This window comes from Zonotrichia albicollis, chromosome 19, assembly GCF_047830755.1.
Source record: "Zonotrichia albicollis isolate bZonAlb1 chromosome 19, bZonAlb1.hap1, whole genome shotgun sequence".
Classification (NCBI taxonomy): Eukaryota; Metazoa; Chordata; class Aves; order Passeriformes; family Passerellidae; genus Zonotrichia; species Zonotrichia albicollis.
In genome coordinates, this window is record NC_133837.1 from 1,958,238 (window position 1) to 1,982,776 (window position 24,539).

Below are 24,539 nucleotides of genomic sequence, written 5' to 3' on the forward strand. Positions count from 1 at the left end.
TTCTGTTAAGTAGCAACAGTTCTTCTTCTTACCTATTTTAAACCAATTCAAATATTCTAAATAAATACCAAAATAATTGCCAACAGTTTGTTTTCCAAAACCTATCCACATGTCCACATTCTTATGTATCAAAGTCCAGTTTTAATCTGTAACATGGTTTGTGTCTGACCTCTGCATCTTTAATTAAGGAATTGGTGGGAGGGCAGCAGCTGGAACCCCCTTCACCTGTAAGATGCATTGGGAAAGTCATTCAGGGTCAAAACAAAGAAATGCTGTCTCAACAATGGCCAAAACTGAATGCCTGAGGAGGAGTATCATAACAGAAATGAGGTCCTGTATTTTTGATGAGTATTTTAGTGCTTTTCATGCCAAAATTTAGATTTTATCTAGGCTGGAACAATTCCAGTACTGTTGAAAGAAAACTTGCTGTCTGAATAAAACCACTGTCTGGTCTGGCACAGTGCTGGGAAGAGCTGGTGTGGCTGCTCCTTGGGGAAGTGGTGATGATGTGAGTGCTGGCTGGTGAAACACGATGTGCCTGAGCTCGCCTTGCTGGGCAGGAGCAGGAGCAGCTCCCGGTGTGCTGTGCCAGCTGGGCTGACCGGCCCCCGCCAGTCCCTTGTAATCCGATGTTACCCTAGAAATAGCTATGTGTGACATTAAAGGGAATACAAGCTGGGAATGCATAGTGGAATTACCTTTTGGCCTCTGGATAGGAAGGCAAGGCCTGGCCTGTGGCATTTCTGCAAATCTGTCACCGTAGACTGTGCCCAGTGTGGAAACCCAGGCAAGGAAAGAGTTGGAACCCCACAGGGGTGAGATGGAGCTGCATTGTCAACTTTGCTGGTTCATACTTGGTTTGATTTTTGTGCTGCTTTCCTGTAGTGCTGTGGCTTGGTGATGGTGGAAATACCAGTGTTCTGTGTTCATTTTTCTGTGTTCAGAGAGTTTCAGGGAAGGTGCAGATACACATCTGCACTCCTGGTCCCACTTGCCTTTTTTCCTCTCCTAAAAGTGTATCTTCTGTAAAATGCAGATCATAATCTACTTATTTGTGGGGAGGGAAGACAAGAGGACACAGCAAAATTAAATCATGGTGGTTTTTTGTCTTTGCCTTATTTTGAACAGTGAAGCAGGAGAAACAGCCCTTCTAAAATATATAGAGATGGTGGGGCTCTGGCTGTGGACTCCCCAGCCCTGGAAGTGTCCAAGGCTGGGTAGGTTGAGGCTTGGAGCCACCTTGTCTAGAGGTAGGTGTCCCTGCCTATGGTGGGGTGTTGGAACAAGATGGGCTTTAAGATTCTTTCTAAACCATGCTATGAGTCTGCAATTCTGTATCTGTAAATATGGTTTGTTTTCCAGTCTATAACTTCTTGGAGCAACATTATCTTTCTTTAATCAAAAGCTGTGTTTGCTAAGAACCAAGTGGTGTTGGGCAAGGGGATGGTTGACTAAGGTGAGGTTTGACTGAAGTACCCTGGAATGAGAGGAGAAACACCTCAAGCAAGGGCTCAGAGCTTGGCTAGGCCTTTCTGTGGCATCTCAGTATTTTCAGGTCATCCTGCCTCTCCCTCTCCTCTTTCTCTCCTCTCTTTTCCTCTTCTTCTCTCTTATCAGATCTCAGTGCCAGATTATCTCCCTGCCAGCTTTTAGAAGTTCAGCTTAGTTGTCAGCAGTTTGTCTGCTAATAGGCACAACTGTTCTCCATCAGGGCTGTCTGGGCAAACATCTGGAAATGTGGGAATTCAAAAGAAATATCATTGGTGAAACCCAACAGAGGAAACCTGTGCAGGTTCAGAGAGGAAGCTGCCAAGCTATAAATATTTATATACTAAATGCATATGCTGGTGTGTAAATGAAGTGCTTGTAAAGCCTATGAGCAGTCTTCTAAACCTGCCTTGGATATGGTTTAGGTTAGAAAATATATTTTAAACCTTTATTTGTATGAGCATATGTTTAGACAGACACTGCCAAGGAGTGTAACAGCAGTGGGTGCCCAGCGTTCCCCTGAGACAAGACACATGGTGCAGAGTTCCTTTTTCCTCATGGCAGTTTTTGTTTTTGCTGGTCCTGGGATCACAATTGGAGCTATTTTGTAATTTCTGATTGTATTTCAAAACTGGAATTTTTTTACATAGTGAAAGTGAGTTTACCCCAACTTTTCAAACAAGCACCTAAGGATAGAGCTAATAAAAAAATCGTATTTACTAAATCACACAATCCTGTCAGTTGTTTTCATGATTTGTTCAGTGTTTAAATGATTTGTAAAATGCACTTAGACGTCCTTCTAATTTTAATACTTCAGTTAAGTAGATAGGCTTAGCATTACCTTCTGCAGCAGTTTTGGTAGTATAAATATCTGTGTCCAGATATTTATAATTTTCAATGATTATTTTAATTTTTTCCCCACTATAACATACAGATATAGTAACCATGTGCTTTGATCATTTTATTTCATGCTTCCTTGATAAATCATAGTTCATAAGGAGCATTACTGAATGTTGCAACTCATTTCACCACTTCATATTTAATGATTATCATGTAAGAGCATCTTGGGACTTGTCTACACAGGAACTACAACGTAATTAAATGGGGGAAGATATTTAAGGACTTGCCTACATAGAGAAATTATTTTGAATTTTAATATGATGTGAATTTTTAAGCATATTGTTTTTTTCTTGGGATGTGTTTTATGGGTATTTTTATTTTGGAGTATTTCTTGTTACAAGCTTGTTTTGGAATTGCAAACCTAGTGTTTCTCACACGCTTTCCTCGCTGAAGAACTTGAAATCTGGTCAAAAGTAGATGTTTCACCATGTATTTTTGGTCATAGAGGTATGGCAATATTTATTTGAGCTTCAGTTTGTAATGTTGGTGGTTTTTTTTTTTAATTTTGAGAGTTTCCATTGGAGCAAACAATTTGATTTTGCAGTTCTTTTTTCAGAGGACCTAATAGCTTTTTATATTTTGATTTTTGTAAATTTTCCTTTTTCATAGGTGCATATATGTGAGCTTGGGGATAAGCAAATTAAATTCTTTGTTTTATTGTCTACTTGCCAATGATCAGTGTAACCTTGATGGTGGACTTCCAGTACTTTGTTTTCTTCTTCTTATGCAGAATCTCAGGATGGTTTGGGTTGGAATGCACCATAAAGCTCATCCAGTTTTACCCCTGCCATGGTGGGGGACACCTTTGACTATCCCAGGTTGCTCCAAGCCCCATCCAACCTGGCCTTGGGCACTTCCAGGGATGGGGTAGCTACAGCTTCTCTGGGCAGCCTGTGCCAGGGCCTGCTCACCCTCACAGAGAAGGATTTTTTCCTGATATCCCAGGGGAGCCTGCCCTCTGGCAGTGGGGAGACATTTCCCCTGTCCTGTCACTCCATGTGCCGGGATGAAGTCCCTGTCTTTCTTTATGGATGTATCCTTACTTGCCTAAATAAAAAGTCTGATCCAGGGTGAGCTACTATAATGCACGTCCATTACCACAAGAAGATTTTTCATGATTCTGGGTTTAGTTTCATGGAGAGTGATCACAATGTCCAGAACTCCCATGGTGCAGTCTGGCTTTAATGCCGTGCACAAAGTGCCTCAGTAGAGTGTCCTGCTGAATCCAGAAGAATTTTTTCCTTGTGATTGAACAAAGCACTAGTCCCAACCATTCAGCTTTAGCAAGACCTGTGTAGTTAAAGCTTCCACGTGCCTGTGGTGGCACCAACAGGAAGGAGTTGGAAACACTCCCCCCAGAAGCTCTTGGATGGATGGATTCTGGCACCCAGGGGAAATCAGGCCACTGAGGTGCAAGGTTGGTTGGATTTTTTCCCAATAGATACTCAGAAAACTTCATATTGGGCTAACACTTAGCAAACAAAGGTGACATTTGAGGCACCTGGAAGACAAACCTGACAGGAGTGGCATTTCCGTGTCAATATTAAAAACTGCTGGGAGTTCACTGCTCTGGTAATATCCATGGCAGGAGCTTCAGGAGCTTGAGCCCTTTGGCTGGGCAGGGAGTTCCTGCTTTAATAACCCTTTTCTTGTGAGCAGTTTTGGACACTTGCTTTGATGTGGAAAAGTGCTGCTGTAACAGCACTCGTGAGCAAGAAGCTGCAGTGAGGCTGAAGAGAGCAAAAGCTACCCCCAGTTCATGTGGAAAGCACTAATTTATTCCAACATATTGATGCTTATGCAGTCCTTAGAACAAGTCTTGCTTATATGTCATTATGTTTCTTATTATGCTTACATTTCAAGAATGGCCTTCTAAGATAGAGTTATCCTATTTTGTCCATATCTTTGACTGCCTTTTGGCAAAAATCCTCGTGTTGCCAGAAGTTAGATTAAAACTAATGATGTTTAAATTTGTAAGGCTTTTGAAAGGATCACAGGCACAAAATAAATAAATTTACGCAAGTGAATAGGTCATTATACCTTAAAAAGAGGGGAGGTAATTTGATTTGGTTTCTTAATTGGTTTCCAAGCTAAAATTAATAGTGTGTGGAATCTCTCTTAGTAACATGACTCAGAACTATTTATTTTTCAACTCCTCTTTTCAGATTGATGAGTGTGTTATCTTAGCATTTGAGAGATGCAAGCAGTACTGGAATGACAAACATTTCTCGACAGCTTTAGGAAGATGGATGATGTGATGACCCTGCAACAGGTTTGGGTGTTTGTGCTTTCCAGTGGATCATTGTGAGACTCTTGCTTCACTTTCATTCTTAATGAGGGGGGAAGGAAAGGTGAGATCTAATTATGGGTTTGAGATGTCTTTTGTAATCTGACTCCTCAGTGTTCTTATTTATCATCCAGCCCTCAACAGAAGAGCACAGTGATGGTCATCCCCAGTTCATGGTCCCAGCTGGTGAATTTTGCTTTTAGAAAAGAAGATAGTTACTTGATTCTACTGCAAAGCTGGTGCTAAGTGATTAGCTACACCTTGGATAATTGTTATTGTATTGTTATTGCATTGTTACTTTATTTGGCAGTTCTGCACAAAATTATTACCAAAACTAACCTATTATAGGTAAAATCCTTAGGCTTGACCAGGATCTTTATATCTATTCCATATCTTATGATCTGCAGAGTTGTGAGAGCCTTAGGAGGAGAGAGAATGCCTTGAAAATACAATGCGTGGTCTGCCACATCAAATATCTGTGAAATCATAAGAGAAAAAATACATTAATAATATATTGATAGCTTTCTGGTAAGTTCTATACAGATGGAAGAGAATGATTTCCTTTAATTTGCTTTATTGCCAAGATTTAAAACTAAATGAAACTACTGTCATACAAATTAAATTACAACATTGCACTCATCAATATGCCTGTGATATTCTCCCCTAACAATTAAAACTCTTCAGTTTATTAGAAACTGGTCTCCTTTTGGATCTGGGAGCACACAGTGGAGGGAAGCAGTGAGGCCAGTGCAGTGTAAATCCTGAAATGCCCCTTAGAGTTCCTTTGCTTTCTTTTTCCATCAGAGAGCAGATCAGATTTAGAGCAACAGGAGAAAGTTTGGTTTAAATTTTGGTGTAAACTCTCTCCTATAGGCTTAATCGATTCCATAAGTGTGCTGTATATAAAAATATGACTTGAAGTTCTCCTTGATATCATCTCCTAATATTTAAAAGTAGCAATTACTGGGGAATTATTTTATTAGTAGGTTTGAGCTGTGGGTAAGTGGAGCAGGTCAGCTCTGTGACATTTGGACAGTGTTGGCGTGCTGCATTGCTCAGGCACATCAGTAAAGGCCTATGCTACTTCACACCCTGGTTCACATTTAAACTTTTTTACTGATTTTGTTGCAGCATTCCTTCATTTCACCCATTGTGGAGTTTGTGGCTTTGAGGTTTTTAATATTTTGGCCAGAAGGAGCTGTAGATTTTAATTTTGCTAAATATGGCCAGGCCAAAGCAAATTCTCCTTCACTGATGCCAGGAACTTCAAGTATAAAAATTAATTTATTTCTGAAACGAAAAAATATTTTGAACAAGCAATTTATGTATTTGCATCTACTGAAATAACCTCTGCCTCCCCAAAAGCAGGCAAGCCTGCTGCTGTGTGTTCAATGCTACTTTTGTCTGTCTTATAAGAGGAAAAGCTGCACTAATAGAATGTGTCAGCCATGAGCAGTTAAAACCGACACATCTCCGTGTCATATAAGAGAGAAGTTTATGGATTAATATTCAGGTTCCTGACAGGAAGCATATTGTGATGGATTAGTATTCTTATCATTTGAGTGACAATTTTTAAAAAGCTACTTAAAATGACCTGGATCTGGGACACGTGGGTTGGAGCCAGGAGATAAGTGGAAGTGATTTAAATCTCACCTTCCTATTTCCTTGCTCTAATCTCCTGGGCAAGAGCAGAGCCCAGTGTGGCTGCTTGATTTTATAGCTCTCTGGTAGTCACAGGGGACTGAAAGCAGCTGATATTGATGGTCTGGAGGACTCTTGAGTGATCTGCTCCTTCTGCATCTGCCCTGCCTAAATCCAGGAGCTCAGGATCCTGCTGTAGTTACTAGCAGAAATAGAATCTTTGCAGCTCCTGCCTCTGTTCTCACTCCTCTGGAGGAGATTTGTGTCTCCTGGTTTACTCGGGATCTCCTGCTTGACTTAGGCACTGCATTGACCAGTAGAAATACTTCCCCAGGAGTTCCTCAGTAACAACTTTATTCCACCACAGGAATTTGTCTAAGCCATCTTCAGTATCAGATTTTATCTGCAGTGTTGCTCAAAGCAGCTGCACTCTGTCCAGAGGACCTGGCCTGGTGTATTTTAGGACATATAGTAACTTAAACCAGATGCTGACCTTGTGCAATACCTATCTTCACCAAAGAGATTGTTATTTGAAGTTTCATTTGTTTTTTAAATTATATGTTGCACTCATGGCATGCAGACATTGTGACTAATATGATTTAATGGAAAAGAATCTCTTGAAGAAAATGTCTTTGCAAAATGGTTCAGGGGGATATTTTGGTAAGGCATAAAGGTGGGATTTTTTTTTACCCTAATAATGGTTCTTAAAGTACATAGTAATAAAATAGTTCCTGAAGACAGCATGTTACAGATGTAACATGCTTCTGACATCTATTTAGTGATAATAATTCTTCATTAAAAACTTGCAAGGGTAGGCAACAGATGTGGGGTGATCAGAACTCAGTTGTGGAAGTGTTTGTGGGGAGGTGAAGTTTTCCATTTTATTCCAGGGCAGCACAACACAGATAAATGTTGAAACCCATTTTTTAGCACTTTTCGTTTAAAGTTGAAAAGGGAGAGCCCGACAGCAACAAAATCCGAAATGATGGGAAGATATTCAGTGCAGCGTGTCCTGCACTTAGAAATGGCCTCCTTTGATCAAGAAGGCAAAAAGCATTGATAGGCAAGTGTCCTCCTGGAAGAGGGGCTCAAGAAATGCTTGGAGAAAGGAGCTTTGTTTGTGGATCTATTAATTGTGTGCTGAATAAAAAGGACTTGATGGTGGTAAATGTATAATGTTATTAGGCTTTAGCAGCTGGCCAGAAAGCAGTATTCCTTCATGGAGGATATTTCTCCAACGTGGATCACCTGAGGTGAAGCTTGTCTGTGTATCCAGCTTTCATTTCCCCTGAAGCCATGGCTGACGTCCGTGAGGCCTTGGGAATACACTAGTTAGGTGGCTCACAAAGTCAGCATTTTTGGAGATGGAATAGCTTATAAAGGCCTGCTTTTATTTTTAGTATTTCATTTTTGTTACGCTATCTTCCTAGAAAAATAGGATTTTAATGAGCCAGGCTCATCGGTGGTCACCTGACCTCCTCATTTACTAAACCAGGAGATTCATGTCTTTTCTCCCATTTCAAGCTTTGGACATCAGGTACATTGAAAAAATTAGGTTAAATGAGCTAATTTTTCATGCACTGGTACTAGAAAACTTGATTCGAAGATGAAGACAAGAAAAATTTTTTATGTGGAGTAAAGCAGATACAGAATTTTGGTGCAAATGCCCCGTTATTTAACGTAATTAATGTTAATTTCTAGCTCCTTGTGGTAGGCTTGGACAGCAGGCCCAGGGTCTTTCCTTCTATCCTCACTGCTCTTCCTCAAGTGAGTGCTACAAGCACATCCACACCTGCAGCGCCCCTGGTTTATGCAGCTGCGCTTCCCTGGTTACCAGCAGTGTATTCAGGATGTGTCCATCATCCTCTCCTCTGTCCTGACCCCTCGTCACTGTGACCAGCCCCACAGATGCAGCAGTGTTAGGAGCACGTTGCTGTGACACTCCACATTATCACAGCCCTGTAATGGCACTTGTGGTATCAGCAAAGGATGTTGTGTGGCCAAAGTGCTGAGGAAGAGGCCCAAGCTGCAGGAGCTCAGTGACTACTTGTTTTGTTGGTCAGAGCCACTAAAAGGATTTGGATAAGCTGAAAACAAACATGGAGCACAGTGTCAAGCATGCGGCAGCTCCAGCCGCTGTTGCCAGTTAAGGGTACTGAAATACTAAATGTCATGTAAAGCCTAAAATGCCCAATTCTGGGTACAGTGTCTCTGGGAATCCTTGGAAAGCCACACTTGTGAGGGGTCAAGAGAATAACAGCATCACCTCTTGAGCACTCAAAAGCAGAGCTGGCACGACAGGTTGTTAGTACAACAGGTCAGACAGGTGTATACCAGTGAGTCTGCCTTCTCCATCCTGAAAAATCTCAAAAGTCACAAGTATCAACATTTTCTTAGCAATTTCCTCCTGCTGTATTCCCTGTACAGAGCAATGGGCTTTTAAATGCTGAATAATAATATGAATGTGTCTTTTGTGTGGAGAAAAAATAAAAAAGAAACTGTGTCAGATTGTTTATGTGGCAGACCTTTCCAGTTTTGTGGGACCTGACAGTCTGGGGTTTAGCTGCCCTCCTCTGTGAGTAAGATTGCTCAGGCTTGCATTGATCTCATTTTTAATTAGAATCCTCTTTGAGATGGAAAATATCAGAGCAGATCTATAGTAAGACAGGGAACTTCACTGCCAGAGGGTTTTCAGATACCGCCTTAAAAAAAAAAAAAAAAAGAAAAAAAGCTATTTCTAATCCTTAAAATATTTGCCTTGCTTTATTTTCATATCTTGAAGACAAACAGGTGCTGTGTGCCCTTTATGATTCTCAAATATACAATCTCCAAGCCAGCAGTCTCCAAAGCCTTCCCTTGTTTGTACAATTAGGGTGGGATTTTCAGAATCACTCAGTGTTGGTCTGTCTGCTCTCATTGAAGTCAAACTGCTATTGACTTCAGTGAGAATCGTGTTAGATCAGCATGAGTGCTTTTGAAAATCCTTCCCTCCACTTTTATTTTTAGTCACATCTGTGTACAATTGAGTAAAAAGACGTTTGTAATATGCTTTAATTATTCTTTGTTGTTTTCATATAAAAGTGATTTAAAAGAAACCAGAAGGAAACCTATAATAATCTTGACTTTGATCTTATTTACCATGAATTATATGTTATGTTTTTCTTCTCCATTTATGTAATTATATATTACTTTATGACAATGTAAGATAAATCACTGAAAACATGAGGAATAGAAATAATTAGGTAATACAGAGAGGAAGAACAGTCTCAGAGGAAAGTACTTGATACTTCGTGGTCTGGTGGGTTTCCAGTGTTGCTTGAAGCTACTTTCTTTTGGCTGAATGGGAGAAGCAGGAGACTTCATGTGAAAGGCTGGTGCTGAAACCTGATGAATTTGGAGGCTGCATGGCCAGCTGGGAGGAGTGACTTTCTGGATGTCACCTTCCCAGGAAACTGCAAGTTATTGCCCAGGTATGCACAGTCTGCTCTGCCATTGTGCTTTCCACAGTTTTGGTCCACCTGCTCCTCCTTGATTCATGCACCTTTTTGGTTTCCAGCATGTGTTTCAGTGGTGTTTCTGGTTAACTGTTTGCTCTTGGGAAATACCAAAGAAAACCATAGAGAATCAGAGCTTTCTGTAGCTCGGGAATTGGGAGAACGCAGAGACACCTAATTCAACAAGATCAATATTTGCAAGATTTGCCCTGTACAGCCTGGCTTCTACCTCTGGCTGTAGATATTCATTGAAGTGCTCTAGAGGGGCATCCAGCTGTAGTGATTTTTATTTGCATCGTATTACTGTTTGCTTGGGTCCATAGCAAGAGTTTTTAGCTGAGGAGGAGCTTTGGCCATCACCTATAGCTCATCTCCACCTCCCCATGTGATATAAATCGGGGGATTTTGGAGACCATCAGGAGGAGGTGACTGCTTCACTCATTAGTGCTGAAAATTTACCTGAACTGCTCTTCTGGGAGGCTTTGAAGAGAAATATGTAGATCCAGAGGGCAATTCTGTTGGCAAAGAACACTTGGAAGCCTCCTTGGATTCAGGGGTGGATTTGCAGTGGGAGAACCTCAGAGTTACATTGAATAAAATTGTCTTCTAATAGCAAGGTTCCATTCCATCTTTAGACTCCTGGGATTGTCAGTTCTGCTGTAAATACGTGTTTAGCATTAGAGTAAAATGTTATGTCAGTGCATGGCACACTGGTTGCCTGTTTCAGTTGCTGCTGTTTCCACCACATGTCATTGATTAGAGCTGGGCCAGCGGCCAGGCTGGTCCTTGATACACTCGAAATCCAAAGTAGTCTATGAAAGATGCTTATTAGCTGAAGTGTGGCAGATCTGTTTGATAAACTCTACAGCATATTGTTCCTCTTAGTGCACTCTGTTGGTGTTTTCATGTGAACAGGAGTAAAGGTGTTGGACTGTTGTAATTCAGTAGATGTGATCTCTCTTGCAGGACCATGCATGGCAAGTGCAGCACATGCTCAGGGCTCCACTGGCCTCATTAACTGAAAATTGTCAGGCCACTCTCTGAGAAACTAAATTGGCGGTCTTGGTGTTCAACACCCAGAGGGAGACTCCCCAGGAAATGGTGACTGCCCAAAGCTGCCATAGCTCAAGGACTGCTAGGACAACAGTCTCAGGCACAGAGACGGGTTCTTGGGATGTCTGTGCAGAGGCAGCAGTTGGGCTTGGTAATTGTTGTGGGTCCCTTCCCACTCAGGAAGGAGCAGAGGCAGAGGCACTGGACACACTGTCCTCTTGCACTGTCAATAGTCCTGAAAGTGCCACCATCATGTAATCTGCAGCTGCAAGGTGTTGATACAGAAATCTTGGCATAGTCTAAATAAAAGTATTAGTCTGTGAGCCCTCCGGAACGTCTGAGTGCTCAGCCACCTTCTGCAGGCACTGCTGGTTCCAACAGGTAGTTTGAAATTAGGCATTTTTTAACATTTCACATATAAACAAAGTGGAAACCAGTCTAAAGAAGCTGAAGGACAGAAAGGCCATGGGAGTAAACAGCTCTGAGCAGTAATGTGACAGCTATGCTAGGAATTGTGAGATGCTTAAGATATAATTACTCTATATTAATGAGATGAGATCTACACAAAAAGCATGATGAACCTGCCAGAGAAATAAACCACAGAGTACTGGCTAGCCTGATTTTTTTTTTTTTTTTTTGCCATTGTCATGTTTTAAATGTTCATGCATGCTGATTAAAATTTAGGTTAGGTTCTTGAGAGCTGTTGCCAAGTTTTGTCACTCAGGGCTTTTTAGATGGTGTAGATTTAACCCTCAGTCTGCCCTTTTGGTGGCCAGTTTCCCAGATACTGAGGGCAGATAATATTCTGCCATGTCCAGCTGAACTGGTGCATTCAGACTTCCTGGGGAAAAAGCCTCTTGTGTGCTTCTAAAGTATTTATTTATCTAGGCTTCATCTTACTGAATTTACTGTTTGCTGAAACAGGCAGGACTCTGTTGGCCTGACATGAGATAATGTGTTTGACTTCACTCTTTCATTCTTATGGAATGATATTTGAGATGCATGGCTTTTTTCATTTTTTCAAGAATATCAGGGGAAAATAATTTCAAATGGAGAGAGAATTTTGCTGAACATCTGGGAGCAAAATGAGGAAAGTTTGATAAATGACATCTTGCTGACATGGAATAGCAGCTAGCTCAGTGAAGGAATCTAGGGCATTGCAAGTAAAAGGATTTTTTTAAGTTTAGTGCCATTGGAAGTATAGCGCCATGCTGTATACATGTGCTTGACAGTAACAGATTATTCAAATTGTCAGATTTAAAAAAGCAAAAAACTTCAGTCTGAAGTCATGCAGTAGTCTTAATTTCAGGAGCAGCCGTGTCTGTATACAATAGACACAGACATTTTTTGACTACTTAAGTCAGCAGAGGAAATTATTGTTAAAAATTTATATTCTGCTCAGAGGTTGATTGCTGTATTAAATATATGGAAATATTTGATACACTAAGCATGGCATCATCAGTTTATATTGATAACCCAACTGCATAAGTTTAAATTCTTACAGGTCTTGACTACTCAGCTACTTCTTCATTTTAGCCATTTTGTGTCTGAGACACATTGAGTTTAAAACTTGTACGTTATTTTGATTTTTTCCATTGCACACAGATACCTTTATGTATAAGCTTAAATACTGTCAAATAAGCACAAAGCTCTTCACCTGCACTGTTTTAAACTGGAAGTAACTCAAGGCAGTCAGACCTTTGCAAGTAGAAATAAAACCTGTGACTTACAAAAAAAAGTAATCGTAGCCCAGATATTTTCTGGTGAACAGACTTTAGCCCTACAGAGGTTTTTTTCCCCCTTGTATTGCTCTACCAGTCTGATGTCAAATGTCTTTTTTTTCCTCCGTTTACCATAATTGCCTCTGAAATACAACAATGAAACAAACCATTAGCAAAACACTGAGCTGTCAGAAGCAATCACTTGTTTCAGATCCAAGTGAGGTGCTTTACTTGATCCGAAGAAAGTTGTGTCTGTATCCTATAAAGGTTCTTTGTGAAACATCCAACACTTCCAGTTTAGTGTTGAAGTTGAGACCTGACCTGTCCTTCTGGCGTGAGTTTTCCCATAGGCCATGTTTGAAGTCAAATTGGGTTGTGACATTAAATAACACTGTATGGTGTGTTCACTCTCTCCTGCTCCAACTGGAGGCTCAGAGCAGTTCCTGTAGCGTTTTACAAGAGTTGCTTGATTTTGGGGTGGGTTATAGGTTCTGGCAAGGTAGGTGATACTGGAAAAACCTTACTATTTGTCTTTTAAAGACCAGAAGGTCTTCAAAGAACATTTGCAAGGACAATTTGTATTAATATAGAACTGTGATCTATATCATCATTTTCTGGAGAAAATGAGTCTCAGGGGGGACCTTCTGGCTTTGCACAACTCCCTGACAGGAGGGTGCAGCCAGGTGGGGATTTGGCTCTGCTCTCAGGGAACAGGAACAGGGTGAGAGGAAATGGCCTCAACTGGTGCCGAGGGAGGTTCCAGTTGGGCATTAGGGAAAATGTCTTCCTTGGAAGGCTTGTCAGGCTTTGGAAAGGGCTGCCCAGGGAAGGTGGTGGAGCCACCATACCTGGAAGTGTTCAGGAAACCTGTGGATGTGACATTTGAGAATGTGGTTTAATGGTGAACATAGTGGTGGTGCTGGTTGGACTGGATGATCCTAAAGATCTTTTCCAACCATAATGATTCCATGATTTTCATGTGTGTATGCAAATGTATATCTAAAAGATGTGTCAGACCTGTTGAGAAAAGAACTTGGAATCAAACTGTACTTCAAATGATGAACTTTTGGGTGCAAACGCTTTTTGTTCTCTGGGTGATTTTCTTTCTAAGGGGGTGCCAGAAGAATCAATGAGAGCTCCATAAAACCCATTTACTCTTTTCCTTGTATCCTTGAACCTTCAAAAGGAGAAACTAAAGCACCTGCAGATGCAGACAGGACATTCCATGTGTGGCATGTTTTCCGGTATCCTTTCATTCTGATTCTTCCTTTCTTTTTTTAATTACAGTTCTTTGAGGTTCCGTTTGACTCAAATATGAACAGGACTAAAAACAGACCACTGGTGCGAGGACAGATCAGGTAAGGCAATGCACACCTGCTCTGGCTAAGAAGGAATGAACCTTTTATCTATTTCCAAGTTTCTCTCCCTCTTCAGATGACGAAAAGTAGCACTTCGAGACAGAACATTTAAGAGAAATGCACTTCTTTGTTCCTTGCTGTTTCTTCATGTTTATAACTTCCGTGTGAGCAGTTTGGGCACTCACAGCTGTAAAATACTGAATTTCTCAATACTGTAGAATTTCCCTTCATATTACATATTTCTTCATGTATAATGACTCTGTGTATGGTGTGGCAGCATGCAGTTATGTTCCACTGAACTTTTATTTTGTAATAATAAATCCTAAAATTTTCCCATCTAAGAACAACCACAAAAATGTGTGTTGCTTCTACATCTTTAGTTGGTTAAAAACTCATTGTGGCATCTTAGGAAATTGATATAAAATTTGTTATCATAAAGTTTATCATAATTTACAAGTAAATTCCTCCCCCCACCAAAAAAAGTCCTTCATTAGCATAGGAATTTCCTTTTAAAAAGTCCTCAATTCCCTCTGTTTTCTGGATAATGTATCAGTTTAGTTTCTCAAAGGCTGTTTGGCAACTAAAAAAGCAAAGTGAAAAAGAACATCAATAAAAATCCTCTAACTTATTTGCAAACTGAAACTGAAGGCCCAATTCATAAATGATTCAACAAACAATTTTAGTATTACATTTCCATGATTTGTGCCAAAGAGTATTTATAACAAAATTATGTTTTCCCTTAGGCTTCTGTGAACAGTTGGTCCTATTTATTTCTGTGTTTTATCCATCACCTTTGGAGGACTGAAAAAAAACATGATAGATGAAGCTACAAGAAAATTGAGACAAAATACTCAAGTGAACCTTGGGGGTAAATTCACTCTTGTGGTAAATAGTTAGAGCGCTTCAATAAACTTGTTCTGATTTGTTCTCAAAGGTGGTGCTAATTGCAGATTTCCAAGTTAATTTCACTTTAAAAATATTTTAAGGACCACTGCAGCGAGAGCATCTTTTGGATATACAGTAAGCCAGGCTTAATTGTGTGGTTCAGGGGACTTGCACTTCTGCCTCCCTTGCATGTGGTCCTTACATTGTGGGAAAAGAAACACTTATTAGGAGGAAAAATGATGGGGGGATTTTCTTTTTATTATTGTTATTTTATTTTTATCATGGTCTGCTAGCATGGCTTGCAGTGCTTCTGGAGTCAAAAATATAACTCAGAAACTTTCTGTCAACTTCTGATTCAGAGAAGGCAATTTATTTTATGTTTCCAGTGTCCATAAGTGAACTTCACTGTCATATGAATGCACCACAAATTGGCAAAACCATATTTCATGGATTTTCTTACTTCCCCCCTTTCATATGTGCTTTCACCACAAAATGGTAATGTTGGGGACATGGGGCAATCACTCATCAATCTGTCTACCTGCCTGTCAACAGCTAATTTAAAGTTCTTTAGTGTCACTTCCCTTGAGTGATGCTGCTCTTGCTCCCTGCAGACCGTGGAGTACTCAGACCTTGACTGGGGTTATTTCTTCTGTAGTGTGTCAGAGGAGAATAAACCAACGCACGTAATCTAACCTTGTTGTATTTTGCCACATATTTCTTGCTGTTCCTTGAACTCTTACCTTCCTGGCTGATAAAATAAAACCTGTAAATGGTTATGCTAAAACCAGTCAAAACCAGACAATAGAGGGATGGACATATAGTACATAAGAGACTGGTGTCTTGGCTCTGGGAAACAATTCAGAGAGTTTGGGGAGTTCTTGCCCAAAATTTGTCTGACATTTCAGTGCTGACATTTTCTTCTCTTTAGCTGCTTAATTTAGTGAAACATTTGCTGCTTTTTAAATTCTGCTGTGTTACAACATCTGTGCTATCCAGTGCAAACAAGACATAATTTTCTAATCCATCTTCATTTGCACTCTTTGTAAATATATTCTCTTTTTTTCATGCTTTCCTTGCTTTTTATTTATTTGGCATAGTTGTTGTTACAGAACTGGACAGTATGGGTAGTAGTTTTTGCCCTGAGCTTAAGATCCCTTTTTAAGAGAGAAGGCTGTTAACTCTCCGTCATGTTTGCTCTGCACCTCCTTGGAGAGGCTTTCAGTGGTGGCTTTGATGTGACTCCTGCACACTGAAAACTGCACTGAGGCCACTGAGAGTTTTTCTAGAGCTTGTGTCATCACAAAGAGAATTCTTACATGCTTTGTATGTACTGCAATCAAACTGGTAGCCCCAGTGAGGTTCTTGGAATTACTGAGTCATGCAGTCCCTGGATGAGCTGGTGTCTCCATTTTAAATAAGACAGTTCACAGAGGAGGCTCATTAGGAAATGTTAAGCTTTTGTAGAGAAATTATTCCCATGTGTTCTGCTTTGTGGCCTCCACTTGCAGCTTCAGCCCCCAGTTTGTTCAGGGTTAGGACCAGCTGTCCATTCTAAGTGATCTTGCTTCCAACAACATTTCTCCCCTTCCCTTCTGCTGGCAGCCTTCACTTTGAGAAAACACAAGTCCCTCTCAGGGGATAATTTCTCTGCATACGCATTCATGTGGTTCCCAAACCCCCACATGTCACCCTTTTCTGTGAATTGCTGAGGACTGGAAGTTTCCTTTGGCATTGATGAGGAACATCAGTCAGTAGCTTTCAGAAAAAGGCTCTGTGGCCCAGGCTGCACTTTGAGGTGTGGACACCTGGCTGGAGACAGTATTGTTCTCTTACTGGTGATGTTCAAGAAGTAAGGGCAGTTGGGCAGCTTTGGCCTGTCCATCATTCCCTGTGAGCCAGGAGCCAGTTTTGCAAAGATCTCTGGAAGGATGAGGCTTTTCCTCCGTCCTTTGTGAAGTCTCTGTATTGCATCGTCTTGATGGCCGAGAATTACTTAGTGGCTCAGTGTGCCCCTGCTTTATATTTTATATGTTTGGGCTGGACAATCCATAAAGGCAATGGCACAGATGGTTCTGCAGAGAATGTAGGGACAAGAGCACATTTACCTTATTTGCCAGTCCCCACCTCTGGTGCCCCCAGGGAATCTTCTGACACTGTTGGGAGATCTGTGGCAAACAACACAGATAGTTTATTGACTCCTTGCTTTGCAATGTTCTGTTTAATTTGTAAGACTCTGAAAAAAATGTTCCCTTTGAGCCATGAGATGTAACCATCCTTATTCTCTATTCAGAGAGTAATCAGAGACATCCTGTTGCAAAACCAAGAAGAGTAGCCCCAAACACAGTGTGCCACTGAGTGCCATCCATCATCCTGCCTGCCCACATCTTCCTCCCTCTTCTGACCCTTCAAGTCTTGTTTGGAAATGCGAACAGCTTGAAATGTTCTTTATACTTGGACTGCAGTGTTAACCTCATTGAGCATATTTGTGTTCTGCATTATAATAACAGCTGATACTGTTTCCTTCTATGAATTTATTTTGTGTCATTGATGAGGAATAATTTCACATGCCCACACAATCTTAGGTTTGTCTGAAGTGGCAGCAGCTTTTCATGATTTCCTGTTGGGTGTGATTTATTCCCTTGCTTTTTAAGGTAATGGATTTAATTTTCCTGCAGATTAATTTTAACAAATCTCTGGTATGAGCTGCAGTAGGTGAGTGAGATCAGCCTCAAGGGTGACAAGTGTCCTGCTCTGTTATGTTGTGCAAAGGGACAGGTTTGATCACCCTTTACCTGCACACACTCCTTCTGAATATTGGCAGTTATATGAATTTAGAGTACTGCTGGATCCACTGTGCTAATCACTCATAAAGACTTCATAGTTGTACAAGGATAGTCTCTCATCTTAAGAAAAAAAGACCTCGAACAGTATGTTCTAAATAGCCAATTCACGACCGTGTAGACATTGTTCAATTCTGCTCCTGCGCTACTTTGCAGCTTACCGCTGTTTTCTGTACCCAGTCCTTTGGCTTTGCACTCAGCAGTGGCTGCGTGGAAGTGGGCCTGGGGCTTCTCCTTTGCTTACCTGGACCATGAAGCATTATACAGCTACCTTAGAGGCTGGTCCAGGCTGAAAGAGGCCTCAGGAGAGATGAAGACTCATCTCTTGCTCACAGCAGTCTCAGCTCTGAGGTCAGACCTGGTTCCTCCAGGTCTTGTCTCAAAACCCTTCAATATAATGGCTTCAAACTGCAAAAGAGTAGATTTAGATTAGATCTTAAGAAGAAATTCTTCCCTGTGGGGGTGGGGAGGCCCAGGTCCAGGTTGCCTGGAGAAGCTGTGGCTGCTCCCTGGCAGTGTCCAGGACCAGGTTAGACAGGGCTGGGGGCACCCTGGGACAGTGGAAGGTGTCCCTGCCCATTGAAGGGTTTTGGAAAGAGATGAGCTTTTTGGTCCCTTCCAATCCAAACTATTTTGGGATTCTATGACAAAACTAACATGCTGTGGAATTTATTGCTATTCTCCTTATGCCCGTGTAAGATGTTTAAGTCTATTAAAATGGCAGCAGGCAGCACAACACAGCTAATGCCTTGAATGCTTCAACAGAAATAAGTCTTTGTGTTGTTTGATGAATATTTTTTCCAAGAATTCCATTAACCTTTTCCCTTAGCAATGCCCAAGAGCTGTGTTCTGTCTGTGGGCTTTCCACTTCTCATGTTCTCAGCTGATGGTTGCTGCGGTTAATGGAGACAGTAACACTTCTACTTATTGATGTTTCTGAGTGGAGTGTTGACTTGGCTCAGTTTGAGCTATAAACCAGACTCTTGAAGAATCAGACCAAAAAGGACCTCCTGCGCTAGTACTGTTTCTCACCAATGGCTTATATTTGTGAATTCTAGTCACAATTGCAGATATGGAAGCTGGATGTTCGTAAACTAGTAGAAAGCTGCAACATGTGAAATTTTATTTGTTCAGAAGCATGTTGTGACTCTAGACTATTTCTATGTAACACCGAGTTTTCCACTCTGCTGCCTGTAGCTGACCGACTATTACAAGTTTAACAAAACCAGTTCACGCTGAAAAACTGCGTGCATTTTAAAATTATAAATTTGTCCTGTAATCACTGTGGATAAATCAGGGTAATTAGCTTGTTTCTTTGCTTAACATTAATGTAAATCAGGAATGTTCCTACTGATGTTAGTGGAGCTGCATGGATGTAAAGTGAAGGAAAATCCATGTCCTAGGCTTACGCAGAGACCTGCATTAAGGGTTTTGCTAGCTGTGGTTAAGCCAGAGATTTAAAACCTCCCCAGGGGTCTTGGTACAACTTTGGGTCCCCTCTAGAGCTCAGCCCCTGCTTAGCTGATGGTTCTGCTCCCTTGGGTGGTCATTTCAGACAGGTTTCATTCTACTTAAGTTAAAACAAATAAAACAAAAACTCCATAAATCTACGGTTCTTCAGGAATAATAATTTTTAAGAGATCAGATGCTTATTCCCTGCAGGGGAACATTCTGATGCTTTGTTTAGAAAATACCTCATTTTAAAGGGACTGCCCTGAGATCTTTTTGAATGATAAAAATGTTTCTTTTTTCAGTGGGAGGCTTTCCTCATGTTTAAACACGGCACAATTCAAAGCAGACACCATCACAGCAGTCTTTTCAAGAATTTCTTATCCTGCTTGTATTCAGGCTTTATTATTTAAAAACAAGTAAATGCATTCCTTCCCCACCACCACCCTCCTGCCTTCATTTTTTTTTTCCACCCTGTGTTTTCCAGGAGCTGTCATTGACTGTGTTTGGTAAACAAGAAATTAAAAAGGCAGCTTTATATTTTTGACATGTACAATTGCTTGTAAAAATGTATTTCTTGCTTTTTGAACAGCAGGGTATTTAAATTTTTTTTTTTTCCTGGCATGGTCATGTCACAGAGAGGTTTGGAGAGAGAAACCTTGGGGCTAAAACATAGTTTAATGAGAATAAAACCCACATCAAAGGATGGTCTAATGCAATGATATACTGTGTCTCTTTCCCAAAGGGGATATGGATGACAGTACTTATATTTCAATTATCTATTCACTGCCTGCATGGGATGTTGATTAAATGGTTCTAAGGTATTAGAGGCCTTTTGTAGAATGCACAGAAAAATGGTGATACTGCACATTCTTCTCAGATCAAAATGTATGTTAGGAGGAAATTATATGGCTCTAACTGCATATATATTTTGTTTCTTAGGGCAGTAAAGAGGGTTGTTTTATTAACTCCACATTTAAATTTGTTCCGGTTGAAATGAAGCAATCACTGGTTCTCCAGCTCACTCCTGCCCAGGCCTCATTCTGCCACAGCTCAACCCAGACATTCCTTTGCATGAAGCTCTGTTTGGTACATGTAAATCCTGCAGAAACACTTGACCCCTCATGCCTCGCTGCTTTTCAGCTCAGTCGATGGGTGTTTACCCCCAAATTATTTTTCTGAATCTTTAATTGCATGCGGGACAGTTGATAAATCGGAGTACATTGTGCCTTGCCGCACATTAGGAAACATCCCACATGCTCATGTATAAAGCTGGAGTCACGGTGCATTTGGCTAAATAGCTGCTCCATCTGCTTGTGGAGAGCACTGCGGAGAAGTGATAGGGGCTCCTGATGGAGTTGTCTTATCCTCTGATGTCAGCTCCTCGCCAGGGGGCTGGAGCTGCAGGAGCTGGAGGCAGCATTGTGCACTAATCCTGCCGTCTCTGTGTCTTGTGAGAATGGGCCTCTTGGACGCTGATTGCAGCCATTGCCACTTCTCTTCTTTAACTGACTAGCAATGAGTCATTTTCTCCAAAGGTAATGTTAAAGTGAGTTTTTACAAACAAACAATATTTAAGCTTGAAGCCCATGATCCTTTCCCCATCTTGGGGGCAATGTTCTCCTGATGGCTTTTCTTCCAATAGCTGTCAAACATTTCAGGTTCATGTTTGTAAATTCTGGCTTAATGCAGTCAAAACCCCAACACTTTGTTCCTTGTGTTAGTATTGAACCTTGTCTGGTTTAACAGCAACAGCATCATCATTCACCCTGTGCCAAGTGGTGTAGGAAGTGTCACTGCTCAACAAGTCCATTATGGAGCTGCCTCTGATTAGAAGCTGCTATGCCCTGAGATCTGTGTACAGTGAGTCATGTTGGAAGTCCATTTCCCTCTGTGAAGGACAGAGTTTATCATGTCTCATACAAGTTATAACTTATATGTTATCAGCTTCGCAAGTCAGATATAAAAGAGGTTTTTCTTGCACTTTAATTAGCTGTGTGAACACAGATGCTTGCTCTCTGGTCTCTATGACTAGAAAAGCTGCATTCCTGAGGTTGAGATATGTGGAGAACGGCTTTGATATGTTTTATTTAGTTATTTTTTTGCTAGGGATGTAAAATCACAAGGAATATAAAATTATAAATCGTGCTGGAAAGGAGCCACAGGGACTCCTATTGCTGCCTGTGTGACAATATTTATGACAATTATGTTCTATTTGTGCACTTTAATGGTATATGAAGGGTTTTTCATTTTGTTTTTCCTCTAAAAAATGATGTAACTTCGGATGGTAACTGTAGATAGTCTACCTAGATGTTAATACAGGAATCCCAAAATACAGCCATCCTCATCCTCCTCACCTCTGAGATGAGACTTGGCAGTTAAGATTTCTCTACAGTGTTCTCATGCTGTGGGTGTCAAAGGCATGTTTGCAGTGGTGCAGGGGAATCTGCAGATGGGCAGAAAGGAAATTTGAAATTTGAAATTTGTCAAGCTCAATCTGCTTCATTGCTCTTCCACTGGCTGGTGTCTAGAGACTGATCCTCTTCCCATGGCAGACCTTTGCTTCTTGTCCTGCTCTGTTTTGCTGTAGGGAGTAACTTAATTCTTTCATTTTCATTGCTCCTGGAAATGTATTTAGAAGCAGTGTTTAGAACCTGTGCTGAGATGACTGAACGATCTTCTCTCTTCTGTTTTTCGAAGAGCAGGTTGACAAAAATACCCTAGAACATCAGTTTTCTCTGTCTGAATGGGATTGAGATCTCACCTGAGACTTCTTTACCACTGCTTTCCAAATCTTGGCTGAGGGCTCAGCAGAAGCACATGTTATATTTAATCATTCTAAATCAGAAAAATATTTCTGGAGAAATCAAATTTTCCATCCTGTTAGTTAGGTGGTGTCTGGCTCTAAAAGAGAGGACTGAGATTTTGAAGTAGAATAAATGGATCACTTAACTGCCACACTCTTAGGTTAGATCAAAGAGGAGAATTTAGTTTAAATATTATGGGGGACATTTTTCAGATTTACTGTAGGTTTGTCTTGTAAGCACTTAAAAAAATATTTACTTTTTCATGACTGCGGGGAAGCTGTGAATATTATTAGTCACCCTTTCACTCCTACCTAACAAAGCCATATACCAAAAGCCTGTTGACACTCCACAGGGTTGCTCAGGGTTGTTATGATTAACATTCTGATGTGGATATCAAGTGTAATAAGAGCATAAACATTTTTAAAGTATAGGTCCTTTTCATTTGTAATTCTTTATTTCCAAGTGAAGTGATGAGGCCCAATTAGAGTATCTGCTTAATAACAAAGGGAAGCATAAAAGTTCTACTTTTGTCTGAACTACAAGTCTCCCTACGGTGCACTGAGCTATCTCATCCCAGACCTGGGCTCAGACCTCAGGGCAGGCTCTGAAAGCATGAAAAAACAGATCCTTGTATCATTTGCAGAGAGTTAAACTGGTTAAACTGAGAACAGATGTATGGGAGAAAGCTCGATGCTGAGTGTGGGACTCTTGATCTCCTTCTTTGGCTGAGTAAAAATTTTTGCATCACCTTAGCAAAACCTTCAGCAAAATCAATCAAGCCAATTTTTATTTATGCAAGCATAAAAAAGAGAGATGTGTCCCTTTCAGGATGAAATGATTCTTTTAAATCAGCCATGTTTGTTTATGATAGTTTTAAAGCACCTGAATCTAGCAGGGGAGACAGAACATCTGCAGCTTGGATTCTTGAGGAGTGAGGGGAGCATTGCCCCCACTTTGTGTGAATTACAGTGTTGATCATGCTTTTGTACAATGATACACACCTGTGGCAGGGTGGCCTGGGCTATGTGCTTGGTCTGTTTCTTCTTTGGGAGAGAAATGAATTGATGCAGACGGGCAGTATGTTAGCCTGGTCTGTGTTTGTTTACACTAAATGCACTTCTGAGTAAGTATATTTGATGGCAAAGCCAGAGCTGGTGGCAGTTGAGAGGCAAACTCAAAAAGGCATCTCCGTGATGAGACTTAGCCAGCAATACATGAATTTTATCCATCACTGAACTCTGTTTATGCTAAGTTCTCACTGTATGACATTCCTTGAGAGATTTAGACATCACTCACTGAATCCTTCCCTGTTTCCCTGTGGATGGTCCAGCTGTCATTCAAAATCATGTCCAGGTTGGTGCTCATGGGCCTGGCTGGGCCCTATGGACAAAGGAAAGGTATTAGGGGTGATTCCTTTCAGAGAGATTTGAATTTTAAAGAGGTTTACTTGAGGATTGTGTCTGTAAACTCTTTTTCTGCAGACATAATTGCTGTGGTGTTTGTGTGCTTAAATGCTACTGGTTAACCCAGCTCCTTAGATTTTTGGGGAGCATCTGCCACTCTCATACTTCCTCTTAACAATGAATTCTTCCTTAGCTCAGATTTTATGTTACAAGTTAGGTTTAGAACTTTTTCATTATTTTCCTCGCTTTTATTTTTTTTTCCATTTGGGGAAAAGTATTGTCCAGTCTGAGATTAACAACATCTTTATCATAGTCATTACCAGAAAGCAGATTACAAAAAAGACACTTACAGAAACACAGGTGGGCAGAATTGCAACAAGTGTTTTCTGGCAGTCTTAAAAATCGTGGTACACCCAGTTGAAGGGGATTTGATATGAGTTTGATATAAAATTCAATATTCTTAGTACTTGTAGACCACAGCAACATGTTTTTGGGGATGAAATACCAGACACTGACAGAATGTAGATACTACTTCTTAACCTGTGAAGACAAAATAAATCATTAACTAAGAAAAAAAAGAGCTTGACAAGGCTCCCCATTTGTTTGTGCGTCTTCAGCGTTAAATGATAGACAATCTGTATTCTGATATTTGCACTTGATGGAGAAAAATTGAATTCCCAATTAAAAGTGCAGTTTACTCTCACGCTTTAGTTTTAAACTGCATCATCCTTCACCCCTTCTTATGACTCAAACTTTCTTGCATGACTGAGAGTAAATTAATGTCTATTAAACTCTTCTTCAACATTTTCTCCCTTAAAATAATACCATTTTCACTCATTGATATATATATTTTAATATATATTGCTCTGTTTAATATAACTCTGGTACTTTGCTAGTTTAAGCTTCAAATCAGCAGGTTCTTGGGCTTTTCATAGTATTCAGCCACAACGTACCTGTAAAAGAGAATATCAAAAGCGAGAGCATTAATTGCCTGTGTTAAGTAAAGCTTGTGACTGGTGCTGAATCAAAACTACATGAAAGAAATAAAGGTCTGGCAGTATGTCCATTCTGCCAGTATTACAGCTATGGGTTTTTTTGTTTTAATTGGAAAGAAATCATTCCTTGAGACTAATCCAGTCTATAATTGAAAGTTCTAGTTGAATGTAAAAATATTTTGCTTTGAGTCCTTAAAAACCTCAGCCTCAAAACTGTA

General features: G+C 40.5%; 1 protein-coding gene across 4 annotated transcripts in view; it reads left to right on the forward strand.

Annotated features, from left to right (window-relative positions):
- COX10 (cytochrome c oxidase assembly factor heme A:farnesyltransferase COX10) overlaps positions 1 to 24,539 on the forward strand; it is a 102,370-nt gene that overhangs the window by 48,974 nt on the left and 28,857 nt on the right. For all 4 annotated transcript variants that reach the window (XM_005495101.4, XM_026798031.2, XM_005495099.4 and 1 more), the window contains exon 5: positions 13,872 to 13,942. In XM_005495101.4, the coding sequence (XP_005495158.2) occupies positions 13,872 to 13,942 (71 nt within the window). The remainder of the gene's footprint in view (positions 1 to 13,871; positions 13,943 to 24,539) is intronic.